Source organism: Protomyctophum parallelum (assembly GCF_964188405.1).
Source record: "Protomyctophum parallelum genome assembly, chromosome: 16".
Classification (NCBI taxonomy): Eukaryota; Metazoa; Chordata; class Actinopteri; order Myctophiformes; family Myctophidae; genus Protomyctophum; species Protomyctophum parallelum.
Window position 1 is genome coordinate 26,821,044 of NC_139711.1, and position 17,758 is coordinate 26,838,801.

The 17,758-nt window shown below is 42.4% G+C and overlaps 2 protein-coding genes across 4 annotated transcripts in view; both read left to right on the plus strand.

Annotated features, from left to right (window-relative positions):
• The first annotated feature begins 1,692 nt into the window (after window positions 1-1,692).
• Window positions 1,693-16,040, plus strand: smu1a (SMU1 DNA replication regulator and spliceosomal factor a). 2 transcript variants are annotated; one of them, XM_083786555.1, is made up of 12 exons: window positions 1,693-1,818; window positions 3,959-4,169; window positions 5,986-6,138; window positions 6,330-6,440; window positions 8,653-8,781; window positions 9,782-9,901; window positions 10,324-10,440; window positions 11,121-11,248; window positions 13,221-13,347; window positions 13,918-14,085; window positions 14,539-14,691; window positions 15,472-16,040. In XM_083786555.1, the coding sequence occupies exons 1-12, from the start codon at window positions 1,793-1,795 to the stop codon at window positions 15,568-15,570; spliced, it is 1,542 nt and encodes a 513-aa protein (XP_083642681.1). In that variant the 5' UTR covers window positions 1,693-1,792; the 3' UTR covers window positions 15,571-16,040. The 2 variants fall into 2 exon arrangements, with proteins under 2 accessions (XP_083642681.1, XP_083642682.1); XM_083786556.1 differs by lacking the exon at window positions 15,472-16,040 and adding an exon at window positions 14,781-15,386 and having other exon boundaries at window positions 14,539-14,749.
• Window positions 16,041-17,301: 1,261 nt separating this feature from the next.
• LOC310873312 (putative carboxypeptidase X1) overlaps window positions 17,302-17,758 on the plus strand; it is a 30,572-nt gene continuing 30,115 nt past the window's right edge. For both annotated transcript variants that reach the window (XM_083785660.1, XM_083785661.1), the window contains exon 1: window positions 17,302-17,663. In XM_083785660.1, the coding sequence (XP_083641786.1) occupies window positions 17,306-17,663 (358 nt within the window). In that variant the 5' untranslated portion in view covers window positions 17,302-17,305. The remainder of the gene's footprint in view (window positions 17,664-17,758) is intronic.

A 17,758-nucleotide genomic window follows, 5' to 3' on the forward strand; every position in this document is an offset into this window, starting at 1 on the left:
ATTAATTTATTGTTTTATTTGACTACACTACATAATTGATAATAACAATTATGTTGACACATCTAACATGCATGGGTTGCTTATATATTATGCTTGTGCCATCCACCCCATTAGCAACCACTCACTCAAAGACCCCTATTCAAATACATCTTTGTATTCTAGTTAGTTAGGGAAATCATGCAGCATTACGGTATTGTTCAACAAACCTCCATTCTCCTTCATTCCTTCCTTTGGCACTCAGAAAAGAGAAACCATTACCCCCAAAATGCCAAAACACAGGCTGTTGTGCAACTTGTGCCAAGTTAGTTTCTCTCCAATGGGTAGCACAGAGTGGGCTAATGACATCATGGCCCAAAACAAACAAACATGGCAGGCAAATTGAAATAGTGCTGCACTCTGCATCATCACCCTAACCTTGAAAGACCTTCAGGAATACAGGATGCCCTCCAAGTCATAAGCATGCTGACATCTCCCCCTGCTGACCATTCTCTTAATAGCTGGAAAAGTAAGAGAGCATACTGAACATGTGACTAATTAAATTGCTATTAATTTGTACAATTAATAATGATAAATTATCATTACACATTGTCATCATTGATAATGTGATTCCATTCTAGTCTAGTACTATATGATTGATATTGATATGATTTGCAAGTCTTTGGTGTGGTCAACTGCTCTTTCCACTAAGACAGGTGGAAGCTCTGATCTATGAAAGTGATGCATTTAGACGAGCGGAGCAATTTTAAATATTGATTTGAGACGGGTTTTCTCTTTCATCAACAGGTTTCCTCTTTCATCAACAATGGTGAGAGCTGAAATGATATACCGTATATATATATGAGAGAGAGAGAGAGAGAGAGAGAGAGAGAGAGAGAGAGAGAGAGAGAGAGAGAGAGAGAGAGAGAGAGAGAGAGAGAGAGAGAGAGAATATCTGTTCCTTCAAGTATCACCATAATGATCTGATGTTAACACCTGTTATAGCTCCACCATGAGGCTGATTAGACATTTTTTCAGTGGCACGCTGTGTTAAGATTTGATTTTGTTCAAAGCGGACAGTGGATCTATGACTTCCCTATGATAAGAACATAATGAGCAGGAACACTTGCATCTCATATCATATTGTACATGTACAGTCAGTCCCTCTGATGCAGGCACTGCAGTCTACCACCAGTTCAATCACAGTGGTCATGGTCAGTGACAATAATTATGGTCAAATTATTTTCTATAAGACCAGTGGTTTTCAACGCTTTTCATGGCAAGGCCCATTATTTATTATGCATTTGAGGCACGGACCACCATGTGATGAGATTAGCCTCTCACGCAGAACACAAAAGGAATATTTTGATAAGATTTGATTTTATTGATATGGTACCATAGGAGAGATAACATTTCTCCTGCAATTGTTTAGACTTCTTGTAACTTGTAATGTAGGTGTTTTTAGTTTTACAATAATTTAAGTCTTGAGAGCGTAAAATGAAACCAAATGCCCTTTTACGCTCTCAAGAGTTAAAGCTCTATAAGGTTCCATTTGGTTATACCAACTCAACTCTCCATCATTTAGCTGGGGACCAGCTGGAACCCCCTCAAGGACCACTGGTGGTCCCCGGACCACTGGTTGTGAACCACTTTTTCTAGACTTTTATTTTGAAAAATGTCTACGCTCCTTCACACCGAACTCCGCCCACACTGGTTGTCTGTTTGCGTTCTGCGACGCGTCCGTGTTGCGTATGCTCTCCTCTGTGCTGCACTGGCACTGCCGCTCGACTCAACTCCTTTTACATAAACAATCATCATGTCTCTGGAAGTGGAATCAGCAGAGTAAGTTGCATCTCTAATGTTTCGTTAACGTTCATCCGTTGCAGTGGTGTCTTCTTGTAAGTTGTAACCGGTGTGTTCAGTTTGTCATAGTTTCCGCCACCGAGGCCTACCTCATCCTGCAAGCTAGCGCTGTGAGCTAATGTGGCTAGCTAGGTTTCAAGCATGATAATGAGACCTCTGTTTTATTTCTGTGGTGTGTACTGTAGTGTAGATTACATTACGAATCATTAGCCTGATCATGTGTGAGGTGGTAAAGATGAGAGCTCATAGCAATACGTTAGCGACGACAAGTTTAACATCCAACACTATTGTCAGCTGTAGATTTTGACATTTTCGATCAAATAAATACATCTATGAGTCTTAATCTGTCAGCACAGCAGCACTATTTGCTACTGGACGTGGCTTGAAGAAGGCAGACCAGTACATCAAGTTGAAGCGAAACAAATAGATGATTGGATAAAGACAATCTTCTATGGCAGTAGAGTGGTTCCTAGCCCCTTTCGGGACCCTACGTAAAACTTTTTTGATATTGTGTTGAGTTTTACGTTGGGTCCCTGCTCTCTACTGTATTTTCGTATGGAAATTCCTAAATGCGGATGTGGAGATTCTCTCTAAAATAGGCCCCGCGGCATGTGACGCCATTATTTTCCTTGAGTTATTCTGAATTCGGTAACTTTAAGTAGCTATACATCCCGGTGCGAATATCTCCTGTGGCGCGGAAGCCGTTAAGTATTTTTAATCTTTGTTTGACCGATTTGGTCGCTTTATTTCTTCTTGTTTGTTTACCGTTTATTGTACCGCCTCCCGGTGTGCGGTTGGCTTGTGAGGCTACGTCCCTGCCTCTGATCTGCTGTGTCATAGCTATAGCGCCACTAGCTAGCCAGATAGGCGGTACAATGAGGTGTCAATAAACAAGAAGAATCCAAGCTTCCAAATCGGGCAAACATATATTAAAAATACTTAACGGCTTCCGCGCCACAGGAGATATTCGCAAAGGTATGTATGTGTACTTATACTTTACATATTCAGAAAGCCTCATACTGAAGAATATCGTCAAAGAGCGCGGGGAGGCGTTTTAACATGTAAACACAGCCAGTAAATGTTTTAATCAGGTGGCATGGACGACGAGGAACAGGACCCAATGCACTGGGTCGAACAAATGTCAGAAACTTCAGTAGCATTTGGGTTCTGCTTGGAGGGCTAAGTGGTTCCCAAACTTGCATGTCAAGGACCCCCACATTGACAGTAATTAGCCCTGCCGACCCCCATTTGAAAATATATGCCAAGGACCCCCATAAGAAAAGATTTATACGTCTCTAGCAGTGATGTTCAACCATTTTCATTTCAAGGACCCCCAGTTTGACCTGAATTAGGCTACAATCCCCTATTTGATGGCATTTCTATCTCTGGGACCCAAATGCATATTGTAAAATCACAGTTAATTTAACTCAAAGAGTGTACAAATGGAACCAAATGGAAACTAACACGTCCAAATTTGGTTCCATTTGTACACTCAGAGTTACATATCTCATTAGAGCTATGGACCAGAGCTACAGACGTGTATGATTGATTGATTGAATACTTCTGTAGTACCAGTCTTGACTCTTGTTAATAAAGTACAGTACTATTCAGGTTTTATTTTATTTCAAAGACCCCATACTTCATCCAGTGTAGAAATAATATATATTATAATAATATAATCTAATATACTCTTCAATTTGTTTGCTCTGTTATACAGACCTGTATGATTGATTGATTGAATAGTACTTTATTAACAAGACTGGTACTAGTACAGAAGTAATCAATCATACAACTGAGAGTAAACAATTTGGACATCAAGTTATTTCTTCACTGGGGGTCTGAGGTATGTGGTCTTTGAAATAAAATAAAACAAAATGAGAACCACTGCCATAGAACATAATCATGCCACTTTCTCCAATCGGGTGCATGTATTTGGTGATTTGGTCCAACGTACTAACAGTCCTACAGTCATGAGTCCGACACCCTACCCAAAACCCAACCCCAAACCAACCCAAACAACTGGTGTATGTGATATGTTAGTTGTTTGTATGTGTGAACAAGAAGATGCCATTATCTTGCGAACCATTCGTTAACTCTGTTTTTGTTTTGTTTTTTGCAGCGTAATCCGTCTAATCATGCAGTATCTGAAAGAGAACAACTTGCATCGGACATTAGCGACCCTCCAGGAGGAGACCACTGTGTCCTTGAATACAGTGGACAGTATAGAGAGCTTTGTGGCAGACATCAACAGCGGCCACTGGGACACTGTCCTACAGGCCATCCAGTCGCTCAAGCTCCCCGACAAGACCCTCATAGACCTCTATGAACAGGTCTGTACCTAGTCTTTATTCTTATTCCAAACAGTGTGTTGCCCACTCTTCGTGAGAGAAATAAGCTAACCCCACCTCCAAAAACAAGCCAACTCTTGCGAGAGAAATAAGCCAAATCTCCCCTCTGAAAACAAGCCCAACTAGAAAAAGTTCCCCTCGGTGCACAGGTCTCCACCAGGATAATAGCGTTTGTGATGTTTGGACAAAATGTGTATGAGTAATATAAACAGTTCAGTGTATTCATAATGTTTAGAAGTAGAAGAGGGGCATGGTGGCACAGTCGGTAGAGCTGTCTCCTCACAGCTAGAAGGTCCTGGATTCGATTCCTGCTGTGGGCGGCTGGCTCCACGCCACGTTCCCTCCTTTTGGCGGGGTTGGCGAAAGGGTCTTTTTCTGTGTGAAGTTTGCATGTTCTCCCGTGTCCCCTGGAAAAACATGCAGTAATCTTGGTCTCTAAACTACCTCCCCCTGGCCAGCCGGGGTGCCTGATGGAGGGGAAAGGAACTGGTCGGAATAACGTGTTCCCTCCACGCACCATGTGCTGGGGAAACTCCCCCCTGTCAGGTGAAAAGAAGCAGCTTGGACTCCTCATGCATAGAAGAAAGCATGAGGTCAGTCTGCTGCCCCCCCCCCCCCCCCCCCCCCCCCCCAGGTTGGCAGAGGAAGTGTATCGCCCAGGATTACATTAGATAATTGACACTGGGTGAAAAAAATGGGTTGCAAAATCGTGGGATAAGAATTATTTAAAAGATAATGTTTAGAAGTGCGCATACAAACTACAAAGTTGTACACGGATCGTTGCAGATATACGTGAAAACAGGAATTGGCTTGTTATAGCGCCACCATGGCGCTGTTTGATTAGATTTTTTTCCCTTCTAGTGGGAATGTGTGTGCATAATTTCATGGAAATCGGCGATCGCACGCTGAGGCATTTTGTTCAAAATAGACCAATCCTGCAAACTTTGGAAGGCAATCTTAGCCAATCGCGATGGAATATGGGAAACTATCAGGTCCGTGTTGATAACATGACTATAGAGACAGTGTATACCGATTTGCGTGATGTATGGATAAAATTTGTTTTGCCAAGTTCAGTCTCATGGTGGCGCTATAACAGTAATGTTAGACAATGTTTATGTGGCATTTCTTCCTCTGCCTAGTGGGAATGTGTGTGCATAATTCCTTGGAAATCGCACGCTGTGTTCATGACTTGAGGCATTTTGTTCAAAACGGACAAATCCTGCAAACTTTGGAAGGCAATCTTAGCCAATTGGGATGGGATATGTGGAAGCAGACAAGTCTGTGTTGATCACATGACTATAGAGATAGTGTATACCAATTGCGTCATGTATGGATCAAATGTGTAAGAGAAATATAAAATGTGTTTAGAAAAGATCTGCCTCATGGTGGTGCTATAACAGGCCATTGTTCGTTGTGGGAGGGAGTCTGTGTGCACAGTTTGGCATCGGCCGCGCCAGCGATTAGCTGTACATGGACGGACACACACACACACACACACACACACACACACACACACACACACACACAGATGGAGTGCAAAACATACTCTCCCCATGCCTTCGTCTGGTGGAGACAATTATATTATGGCCATATAATCCTAATAAAAGATTAGATGCATTTATCATTGTAAATAGACACCAGACCGATTCTGTTACTCAATGTGATTCACTTCACACTTCCCCCAAACCTATGGGTATTTAATATATTATATACATCAAATAAATTGTCTTGTTAGATTTTCAAAACAAGCCAGCACTGGAATTACTGCGCTAAGAGGCTGTGTTGTTTTTCTCACCAGGTGGTGTTGGAGCTGATCGAGCTGAGAGAGTTGGGTGCGGCCCGTTCACTGCTCAGACAGACGGACCCCATGATCATGCTGAAACAGACGCAACCGGAGAGATACATTCACCTGGAGAACCTGCTGGCACGCTCGTACTTTGATCCCAGGGAGGTGAGTGTGAACTGAGATGGCAAAGAATCGATACATGTGAACTTGAAGATGATGGCTGTTAGGTTCAGTTGAGTGAGCATTGTATATGTTTTGTCAGCCTTTTGTTTTGTCTGTCTTGATATTTTCTCAGGGGGTTTAAGTTAATAAAACTATGGTTGACAGCTGGGTGTTGTCATGTGGTGTGTCCCCAGGCCTATCCAGATGGCAGCAGTAAGGAGAAGCGCCGTGCGGCCATTGCCCAGGCCCTGGCTGGGGAGGTCAGCGTTGTGCCCCCCTCTCGTCTCATGGCCTTACTCGGACAGGTAGGTGACACGGAGGTGGCTAATAATGGCTCATTAAAACACAGAGGTTGTAATGATGGCAGATCCATGGCCATATCTGAAAGGTTAAGAGAGCCCGCCTGGAGAAGCCGGAGGTCGTTGAGGTCCCAGGTTTGATTCAAGGCCTCAGCAGGAGTGTCAGTGTTAACTACTCCCCCCCCCCCCCCCCTCTGCACTCCTCTGAGTCCTCTCGGTGGGTAGCACTGCAAAGGGGATATGCAAAGCATGTACTTTGACTTACTTTTGTTAAACTGACCAGTTGAGTTCTCACTCGTGTCCGCATGTGAGAGACGTCTCTGGTCAGCTTTTCATAATATCTTCATTCACATGTATCCCATATCTCACCTCAACATTTGGAACAAACTTCAGTGGGGATATTCAATGGGGATATGTTTAAAGATTTCTTGTCATTCATTTTCATTTATTTTCATTTTAGGTTTTATGACTTCAATTACACCCAAAAAAAACCTGAACTTTGAAAATTCAGTGTATTTTCTGTGGTCTGGGGTTTGGAAGCCTTTTGAGCTGCAATACAGGCAATACAGTGAAAACAGTGACATCTGCTGGCAAATCCCATTGACATAAATATGGGATTTGCAGGCTGTGACATCACCAACAGCAGGAACATGAACATCTAAGCACTTGTTTGAGCCAGAAAACCCCGGACCACAGAAAATCTACTGAATGTTAAAAGTGCAGGTTTCTGGGGTGCAATTGAGCTCAGAACAATTACAAAAACCTTTTTTTAATGTCCATTTAAGCCGGCTTGATGAAACATTGCTCTTGTGTAGATTTGCATTGTAAAATGCATTTGCTCTGCACACATTCAAGGCTTCATGGTTCTCAATGTAACACTTCTGAATAGTGTTGAAAGGGGGTTGGAGAATCCGTTACGGTTGAGCAGGGTATAAATGTTAAAGGCCTGATCAGTTACAGTAACAAATACAAATGGTAGCACCAAGTTTCAAAATTATACCAAAAGTGAAAAAAGCAGCACTCAAAATATAGGATGTGAGACTTCTCAGAGCAGATTTGAGGAAGACTGAGGCCGAAACCCGTCAAGCAATTCTCAATAAAGAAGCATGTGTATCTGTGCAAGCCTTGCATCCTTTATTTTGGAGTACCTCTTTTTCCACTTTGGTGGTATTTTGAACCTAGTTATATGTAACCTCGCGCCACCAGGCTTTCCACCTCGGAGGAAAGGCTTGTCTGTGTTCGAAAATCACTGTGTCAACTGCTCTGGAATGGTAATTTACGTCATGTTGTAGTACTAGTCACCGATTTATAGTCATCAGGCAGGAAACCACAAGGCGGAATAAGAAGTATACCCATTCATAGTACTGATTCCGCCTTGTGGTTTCCTGCCAGATGACTACAAATCATTGACTACAACATGACAAAAGTTACCATCTGCTTCCGACCGGATCATAAACCCCAAATGGAATGCTGCCCAGGCTACTCTCACTCGGCTGCATTGATCGTCAGTGGTGGATGCACTCTAATTGTCGCTCATTATTTCATTTGCTCTGGTTATTGTTAGCTTAGAATCTCATTAAAATGGACAAGTGCAGAGACTTTTGGTTGACAAAGATAACAGCACTTGAGTGCTCTTTCTGAAGGACTGACACGTCAACTTCTATAAAATAAAATCCGAGCTTTGTGACGGCTCTGCTTTGAACAGCACTGAAGCATTACATTTGATGTCCCAATAAATCGTTAAGTGTGTTGTCTTGTTGCCAAGCTAATGATGATGGCTAGATTATCCGGTCTAGAGAGGATATGGAAACGGTCTTTGTGCGTGCATACTGTATATATGTATGAGGACATTTCCGCATATAGTTTTGAGTAGGTGGTCTCTCTAGACGGAATGTCACTTTTTAAAATTTGGAATAGAAATGAGGCTTCAGCTATCAGTCGGCACAGTTTCAGTTGATATGGAAATACTTTGTAAATAACTTACCGGTAGATGCTGTTGTGCACAACAGCAACACACACAAAGATCAAGGCATGTGCGTGTGTGTGCCCTATTTTCCAACTCTTTCAGAATATGGTCCTAATTACAGGCTCAATCCCTTGATTTGGATTTTAAAGGCAAAATGAACCAAAGGAGTACTCCATACCATATGATCAAAACAACTGCAGTTACCTGGGCATGATTCAACAGATTTTCTTGCTCTCTCTCTCCCCTACACAGTCTCTCAAGTGGCAGCAGCACCAGGGTCTCCTGCCACCTGGTATGACCATCGACTTGTTCAGGGGTAAGGCTGCCGTCAAGGACGTGGAAGAGGAACGCTTCCCTACACAGCTTAGCAGACACATCAAGGTACCTGCACTGTATTGCATTGTGTTCCTTTACTTTCCAATGGCTGATTTGTATTATTTTTCTTTGATGGGCGCCAGCCCCTCCTATATACAGGTTTAATGTTTGTCTTTAGTTCAATGTTTGTTTTGTAAACGCCATTGACAATGAAGGGAACATTTACATCATAATGTGTGATTTACGTCATATTGTCTCTTTATTGTTAATGTGGTTTAATGTTTTAATGTTTGTGTTTGCACCGTTTGTTTTCACCTAATCAACATGAGTTAGACTTTAATATATTAGCGCCCCTCACTTCACACGGGTGTGATTTTTTCCCCCTTCCAAGACGTTGCCACTCACATTCATATAAATGTCACATGAGTTAAATATTGATGCATTGATAAAATCCACACCTGTGTGCAGTGAGGGGCGCTCTTATCATCGTACATCATCTCATTCCGGCAAATCACAATTTGCATCCTCACTTTTGTCATCAATATTTGTGTTACGCAATGTTTGTGTTTACATGTACACTCATTTGTCCATTCATTGACAATGGAATTTAATGTGTGTGTAGGACAAAGTTTGTGCACACACACCAAAAGCTGGACATAGTAGGGGCTAGCGCCACTCAAAAAGAAAAGCCTTTACTTGGAGCAGTTTATTTAACCTAATTTGGCCATGCTGACCATACATTGAACGATACAAAAGGGAAAAAAACACCTGTGTGAAGTGAGCGGTGCAACTGTAACGTGTGGGGGTCCACGGGGTGTCCCCTCAACATCCAGACCCCGAGGAACGCGCCCAGGGAGGCAGCCCGGTTCCGGCGAGCCGCCCCGCATCCGAAACCGTACAGAATTGACAATTACCTTGTGGGGGTCCCCGGAACATCCAGATACATACAGATCCACATACATACATTGCTACGTAATGGAGCAGAAAAGACATCCTAGAAGGGTTAACTGTCCCACCCCCAGTATGTAGTGACTGACTTGTTCCACTGTCTTGCCTTCCTCCGCAGTTTGGACAGAAGTCCCATGTGGAGTGCTCCCGTTTCTCCCCTGATGGTCAGTACCTGGTGACTGGCTCCGTAGACGGCTTCATTGAGGTCTGGAACTTCACCACGGGCAAGATAAGAAAGGTGACCAATGCACGTATTAAGGCTCAAGCGTCATCAAACGAACGGTTTAGTGGTTTATTAGAAGTGATCTTCACTGCTGGGTAAACTATGGAGATATTTTAATATGTCTGTTTGAGTTAAGCCCTAGTGTGTATTTGTAGGGGCTCATCCTGCATTTCTAAGGACACGGTTGCCTATAGTCATCTTATAAGCTTTCGTATTTTATTTTTCTTCATTTATATTCAGATATTGTTTAAGTTGTATATCCTTGTTATTTGTCATTGTCTGTAGTAGACTCCTTTCTTTCCAAAATCAATTTCTACTAGACGTGATAGTGAAGATTGATAATCTAATACGTGGTTAATATGCTTCTTTTCCCCACAAATGGTCACACATATGATTTCAGCATGGTGTTGATGGTATGTTCTCTTTGTGTGTGATAGGATCTGAAATACCAGGCACAGGATAATTTTATGATGATGGATGATGCTGTACTGTGTATGGGCTTCAGTCGAGACACAGAGATGTTGGCCACCGGAGCCCAGGACGGCAAGATCAAGGTCTGGGGACACTTTACAATCTTCAGAACTGGTTTGCGGATGGCGTTGGTCTTTATTTAAGCAGTAGTAATTAGTATTTTCATTAAACTCTTGTTTGTATTATTTTAATTGACTTGGAATTCCTTCCCACGTGTTCATTGTATTTGCCTGATGTTGAGGTATCCTGGACACAATTTACCAATGACTTTGTAATACCACAGAGTCAAGCGTGGCTGGGTCACGTATCTTTGATGTATGCAATATCCTTCTATTACTCTTTTCTGTTATTACTTATGAAGCCAGCCGGCCATTCTATTAGAATAATTTAACCCATTCTGACCTGAGATCAGATTCATACGAGGTTTTCCACTGGACACACACTGGTCTGATTAACCCATTCTGACCTGAGATCAGATTCTAAAAATGTCAGTCGTTCTTCGATTTTTCAAAAATAGCAGACCTACAAGCTCGTATCGCGCCACTCGGTGGCGCGATATGAGCTTGTAGATCTGCTATTTTTCAATAGCTAAAGCATAACATGATGCTGACACCAACATGGGTGCCCGTTCAGAATGGGTTAAACGGGAAGATGACGTGCAACGAGTCAACTCAACTTAAGTCTCATTCATTACTAATCATCTACAAAAAATGTGTACTGTCAAATCTTTTTGACACATTGAGTGCTTTCTCTGTCCATGTAGGTGTGGAAGATCCAGAGTGGTCAGTGTCTGAGGCGGTATGAGCGCGCTCACAGTAAAGGAGTGACGTGCCTGAGTTTCTGCAAAGACAGCAGCCAGCTGCTCAGTGCCTCCTTTGATCAGACCATCAGGTAACACTTAGTTTTTAGTTGTCTCTACCAGGTCAAAGGCATGGGGAGAGAGTATGTTTTGCACTCCGTCCGTGTGTGTCCGTCTGTTACCAGCTAATCTCCGGCACTGTTAACCCGGCCGATGCCACATTTTGCACACACACTCCCTGGATTCCAACGATGAAGCTTTGCCCCAAATTTTCAGAACGGCCTGTTATAGCGCCACCAGGAGGCTGACGTTTGAAAAACACTTTTTTGATATTACTCCTCCAGATTCTGTCCAAAAATCCTGCAATTCTCTATAGTCAATGCCTCAAATCATCCAATTGCCATCCAGCGTAAGAAGAAATTACACCCTTTTCACATTGGCCTATTATAGCGCCACCAGGAGGCCACAACCTGACCTGCCCTGGTGGAGACCTGTGCCCCGAGGGGCACTTTATCTAGTTTAAGATATTTTTCGGGGGGTTTTCTGCTTTTATTGATAGATTGAAAGTAGGTTGACAGGATATTGCCTCACCACAACTTAAAATGTAGTCATTTTTGCAGACACTATTGATCCAGAGCGATTTCCAATAAGAGAGAACAACACAGGGTAAATGCATAGAAATTGTCATCATCTAGGATCATAAGTAAACTAAACACCTATCATCCGTCCAACAGTAGAATGAATATCTGTACATTGAAACTATAAATAAATACTATAGACTGCACCACACTTTACGCCTGATTTAAACTAGGTTGTCACATTGTCACCCACCGAACAAGTCGGATCGACGACCTGTTGTGAGCTTGTAGAAATGTTATGTTTGTGCACGCATCACCGGCGTGCAACCAGGTATAAATCGGGTATAGGGATGTCAGGGGTTAACCGGCTAACCGGTTAACCGACCGTTAAGAAACATCGGATATTTTTATCAGCTTTAACGGTTAATTTGCATAATAATAAATACGTGTTCTGATCTTAAATCCCTTTATTTTAGATCGTTTTTAGTAATAATACAACATAAACATTACAGAGACTGTACTTGTCAGTCCAGCTTGTCACACTCCAGGCTGCATGAACAGCGCTCGGGCTCGGTTTTCTGCCCCCTCAATGTCCCAAAGTTCTCTGTTGTACTTCTGGCTAGTTGGCTACAAGGGTAGCTTTGCGGTAGTCGAAATGTAAGCGAGTGACAGCGAGACGAGATGAACACATGTCGACCGTATAAATGCAGAGACCTACTTGGCATTATTAATTCCATTATTGGCCATTTGGCCTGGAGGGAGAACGTTTACAGCCGCTTCCTCCTCCTCCTCAACCATTACGGCTATCAAGTTAGCCATGTGCTATCGATGTTTGAGGGTTATCTCGTCAGCGAAAAGTCAACAAACAGATCACGGTGACATGCATGCTGATCTTCCTTAATAATAAAAAAAGGCTTAGCCCATGCGTCCAGTGGCTTTATAGGTATGGGTTGCTCAGATCTGGACTGGATTTATTTATGTTTTGGACTAGAACCGTCAGGTCCTGTACGGCGGACCTCTGTACTGTAGACGCGCAGATGCATGCATCATGCAGATGCGATGCGTTGTTTATTGATGATTAAGCCTACAACAATTTATTTATATTGTTAAATGTTGCTTTTTTGTTTGTCTTTTAAAAAAGGAGCATAAATAAATGTATACCATTCGTCTACCAACTTTAATTATGTAGCCTATACATGCATATTACATTTGGGGTAGCCTATTAAAAAAAGATAAAAATCAACCACTATCCGTTAATGACCCGGTTAATCCTGTCGGCTAACCAGCTGGGAAACTATCCGTTACTGACATCCCTAATCGGGTATCACTCTTCTAACATGCTAATCAATTTTTCTACATTGGAACGTATTTGGTTGAATAAAGACGATCTGGTGGTACCCAACTAATCAAGCAATGGCGGTGCCGACAACCTCTCTGCCTATTTTGGACATTCGGTTTTTCAACATTATCTTGCGTTTCCTGTCAGGGTCCATGGGTTGAAGTCGGGCAAATGTCTGAAAGAGTTCCGTGGTCATTCCTCCTTCGTTAATGAGGCCACCTTCACACCTGATGGACACCACGTTGTCAGTGCCTCCTCTGATGGAACGGTCAAGGTATGGAAGCAAACTACTTTGTGATTAGTTAGAAACTTAGATTGTACCACCATCAGATGTACTGAAGATAGATGTCTGATCATGGCTGCTGCACTGTTTGCACTTGGCAATAAACCTTGTAATACCCGTTTGTGTACCGGTATTTGCCTTCACAATTCAAGTGCAAAGTGTTCATAATAAAACTACCTTTGCACCCACAATATGAAATACACACAGGCATTATTGAAAAAGTTGTTTTTTTCAGGACTTATTCCAACTTTAAGAAGACAACTTTGAATGTGATTAGTTTGAAATATACTATGAATGAAAGAAGATGAGACACGGCTCGTAGCCTTATATTTTCTTTTTATATACGTTTTTCTGAAAAGATTTAGACAGTGTTTTGAAAATCAGCCTCGGGTCTGAATGGGTTAATATAAGTCCTGGATTTTAGCTTTGTGTCTTCTCTACTATTACTAGTGTGTGTATACAAACTTCTATGTAGGCTCTGACAGAGTGGATAAGGTGGAGGTAAAGTGACCCTACCTCCACACGTATTGTCTCTCCTGTGTTAAACCGTGTGTCTGTTAGGTCTGGAACGTGAAGACTACAGAATGCACCAACACCTTTAAGTCTCTGGGCACGTCCGCCGGCACGGACATCACCGTCAACAACGTCATCCTGCTGCCCAAAAACCCTGAGCACTTTGTGGTGTGTAACCGGTCCAACACCGTGGTCATCATGAACATGCAAGGACAGGTCAGTACAAGCACTGTTGATTTCCTCAACTAATAATGACCATTGGCTACCTTTCTTCACTGACAAACTACATGGACAAACTAAGACTGAATATATTGACAATTTCATCAACAAATAAAAACTAGACGAAAATGTTAGGAAAGGACTAGTGAAGGGACTAGGTTGCATTTTACGCTTGGTTGCATGCTGAAAATAGCAGATCTGAAAGTTCACAATGCGTCGAATTATGAGAGACTGACTAAAACTAAAATCTAAATTTGCTGTCAAAGTCAACACTTCAAGTGGATTCCTCTGTAGGACTCTTGGTTGGTTCCATATGGTAATGTCTTCCAAGTCACTGTACTGTACATGAAAGGAAAATAGTAATTTGAAACTTATACATTTCCGGCTTTGACAATGTTTTTAAGTCGTACTCTGTCACCTCTCTGACTCTCTGCATGTGCACGTGTGCAGATTGTGAGGAGTTTCAGCTCTGGTAAGAGGGAAGGTGGTGACTTTGTGTGCTGTACCCTGTCACCCCGTGGTGAGTGGATCTACTGCGTAGGGGAAGACTTTGTGCTCTACTGCTTCAGCACGGTCACCGGCAAACTGGAGAGAACTCTGACGGTATGTACCACACGGATGAATGGAGACATGGGGAAAAAAAGTGAAGCCCTTTTTAATGGTGATGTGACGGAGTAAGAGGGTTGTTTCAGAATTCTAACCTTGCTATTCTACTGTGCTATTGCACATAATTGCAATTTAAGAGAATGGTGTTTTTTATTTTGTCCATTACATGTGATTTGAATGTTAATGAATCCATCCAGAAGAGTTTTCAGCGCTGTTGACAGCTCAGATGCTGTGCACTGTCTGCTATCATTGTGTTCACTGGAACGTAGCTTAGAACACGGTGCTTTCAAAACTTTTCAAATTCTGATTACCGGTAGATTTCCCCGACGATTGGTTTATATTGTACACATTTGAAAGTTCCAACAAATTAAAATGTGATTCATTGTGCAATGATACTACTCATTTCAACTTGTTAAATATTCCAGGCTTATTTGAAGTATTACATCAATGGTGTTGTTTTTTTAGACTAGTCCATGCATTGCTTGCCGTCATGTTCGTAGCATGATTGACTATTTGGCAGCACACTACAGTAAATGTATAGTACTTCAAATTAACCAGACTTAATTCCTAGCTCTACTTGCTTATAGACTGCACTGTCTGGATAATTAAATGGTTGGAGTATGGCATAAACAGTGCCAGGGGTTTGCCTAGAGGTTTGATTCCACACTCAAATATAAATTTCCTTCTGAGGCAGTTCTGTAAGTTGATGTACGGTATAACTTCTCAATAAGCCCCGGCTCATGATTCATGACATCCTCTGGCTCCTACCCCCACCAGATCCATGAGAAGGATGTGATTGGCATCGCGCACCACCCACACCAGAACCTTATTGGCACCTACAGTGAGGATGGCCTGCTCAAGCTCTGGAAGCCCTGAGCGTTGATGCCACGATGCTCCACCCCCCCCCCCCCGCTCCTTACGAACTGTGCTGTGTTCTGCTCACAGCATACATCACAGCATGGTGTTTGTTCTGTTCTTTGCTCATGAAACATTCTATTTTAAGATGAAATGGACTGAGACTTTGATTACTCTTAACAGGATATTTTTTTTTTTTTTTTATCCTACCTTTTTGTAAAAATCGTTTTTCTTTTCATTTTGTATTGGGCTTTGTTTTTTCAATAACATCTGGTTGGATAGGATTTTTTTGTTTGATGCCGGGTATTTTTTTTTATTGTCATGAAGAGAAGTAACAAGGGCTGTCGTCGTTTTTGTCTTCGTAGTGTGAAATGTTCTATTCCCCCCCTTGTACTTTTCCAGATGTAAAGTACTGGTAATACACAAGTGAAACTTGAATGTTCCTCTTGTAATATTATGTCTTGTCTGTGACATTAAACTATTTAACCAGATTCATGCTACGAACTGAAAGGTGTCTTTCTAGTCATAGGCATTTATAAATTAATTTATTGTAGCAACCACAAGAGGTCGCAATAAACCATTTACTGCGCACCTTATTATTCATAATGATTATTTTGCTTCCCAGGGTTTACCTAAAAGACAAGTCAACTCTAATCTCCAATTATTTAATTAACCATTTTGTGGTTCCCTAAAAACAAGTTGTTGTACTATAGGAGGAGGATTCTAAAAACGACTTATAAATCCTAAAGCCTTGTTTATACTTCACTGTGCAACGGTCCTATGCTGGAAAATATTAGATATGCAAACTCACAGCACATCTCATTCAAGACACTGAACTTGCAGATCTGCCATTTTTATATTATTATATGCATTAAATGGGCCCTAAGAGATGCAGAAATGAACTAGAAAAAGTGCCCTTCTGGGCACAGGTCTCCACCAGGAGGATAGGAGAGTGTGATGTTTGGCAAAATGTTTAGGAGTAATTAAAACATGTGTGTGTGTGTGTGTGTGTGTGTGTGTGATAGACGCAACTTGGCCTGTTGTAGCGCCACCATGAGGCTGATTTGAAAACTGTCGAGTGGCATTTCTTCCTCAGTCTATAGTGGGAATAGGCATGCATGGCTTGGGATATCTGTGGATATGCACAGCTTGGGATGTCTGGATATGCACGGCTTGGGATATCTGTGGATATGCTCACTACAGTATATCAGGATATGTCTTGTGTTGATCACTGGGTGTAGAGCAGTGGTTCCCCAAACCTTTTCATGTCAAGGACCCCCAAATTGGCACTATAGCCCGCGGACCCTCATTTGCAAATATATGCCAGGGACACCCTAGCAGTGATTCTCAACCCTTTTAATTTCAAGGACCCCCAGTTTGACCTCCATTATAGTCTATGGACCACCATTTAATGGCATGTCTGGGATGGTGGGACCCCCAATTTATTTTCTAAAATCAATGTTAATTTAACTGAGTGTACAAATGGACCCGTCCATTTTGTTCCATTTGTCCACTCTCAGAGTTACAGACCCCATAAGGGTCCATTTGGTTCCAAACTCATTTGGCTGAGGACCCCCTGGAACTCCCAAGGACCCCTGGGGGTCCCCGGACCCCACTCTGGGAACCACTGGTGTAGAGGTCACTTTGATGGCCGTTCCCATCAGCTTTGTAGGGGCAGAACTGCAGCGACAGGCTGGCTGCTTCTAGTTGGTTCGGGTTCAAGAGAAGTCTGCAGGGAACAAGTCAGTCAGCCAGCATGGCAGGACTTCTGCGCCTCTCTCTGTTCTTAACTTTATGTGCATCATTAGTACTTATTATTTCAGCCAAGTTAACTGACGAGAAGAACGCAACTGTGACTCAACGAAGCCTTTTTAGTTCTACCACAGCAGCGGTTCCAACGAGCCTTACTTCTACACGAGAAAAGGATGAATCCACTGCTACCCACGCGCCCACAACACGATCTGCATCTACAACCACTTTCAAGCCCCAAACAACTACCAGACGACCCAGGCCCACAGCTCTGTTCCACACCGAAGATATGAATGAAGGACCTGATGATAAGACGCTGGGGAAACGTCGTTTGGGTAAAGAGGAAGAAGGGCCAATGGAATTAGGTAAGCGGTTATAATCACCTACATCCCCACCATTTCGCGGTGAAATAGGCTAGCCTAATTTATATCAACAATTTGCATTAATTGATTGTGCGACA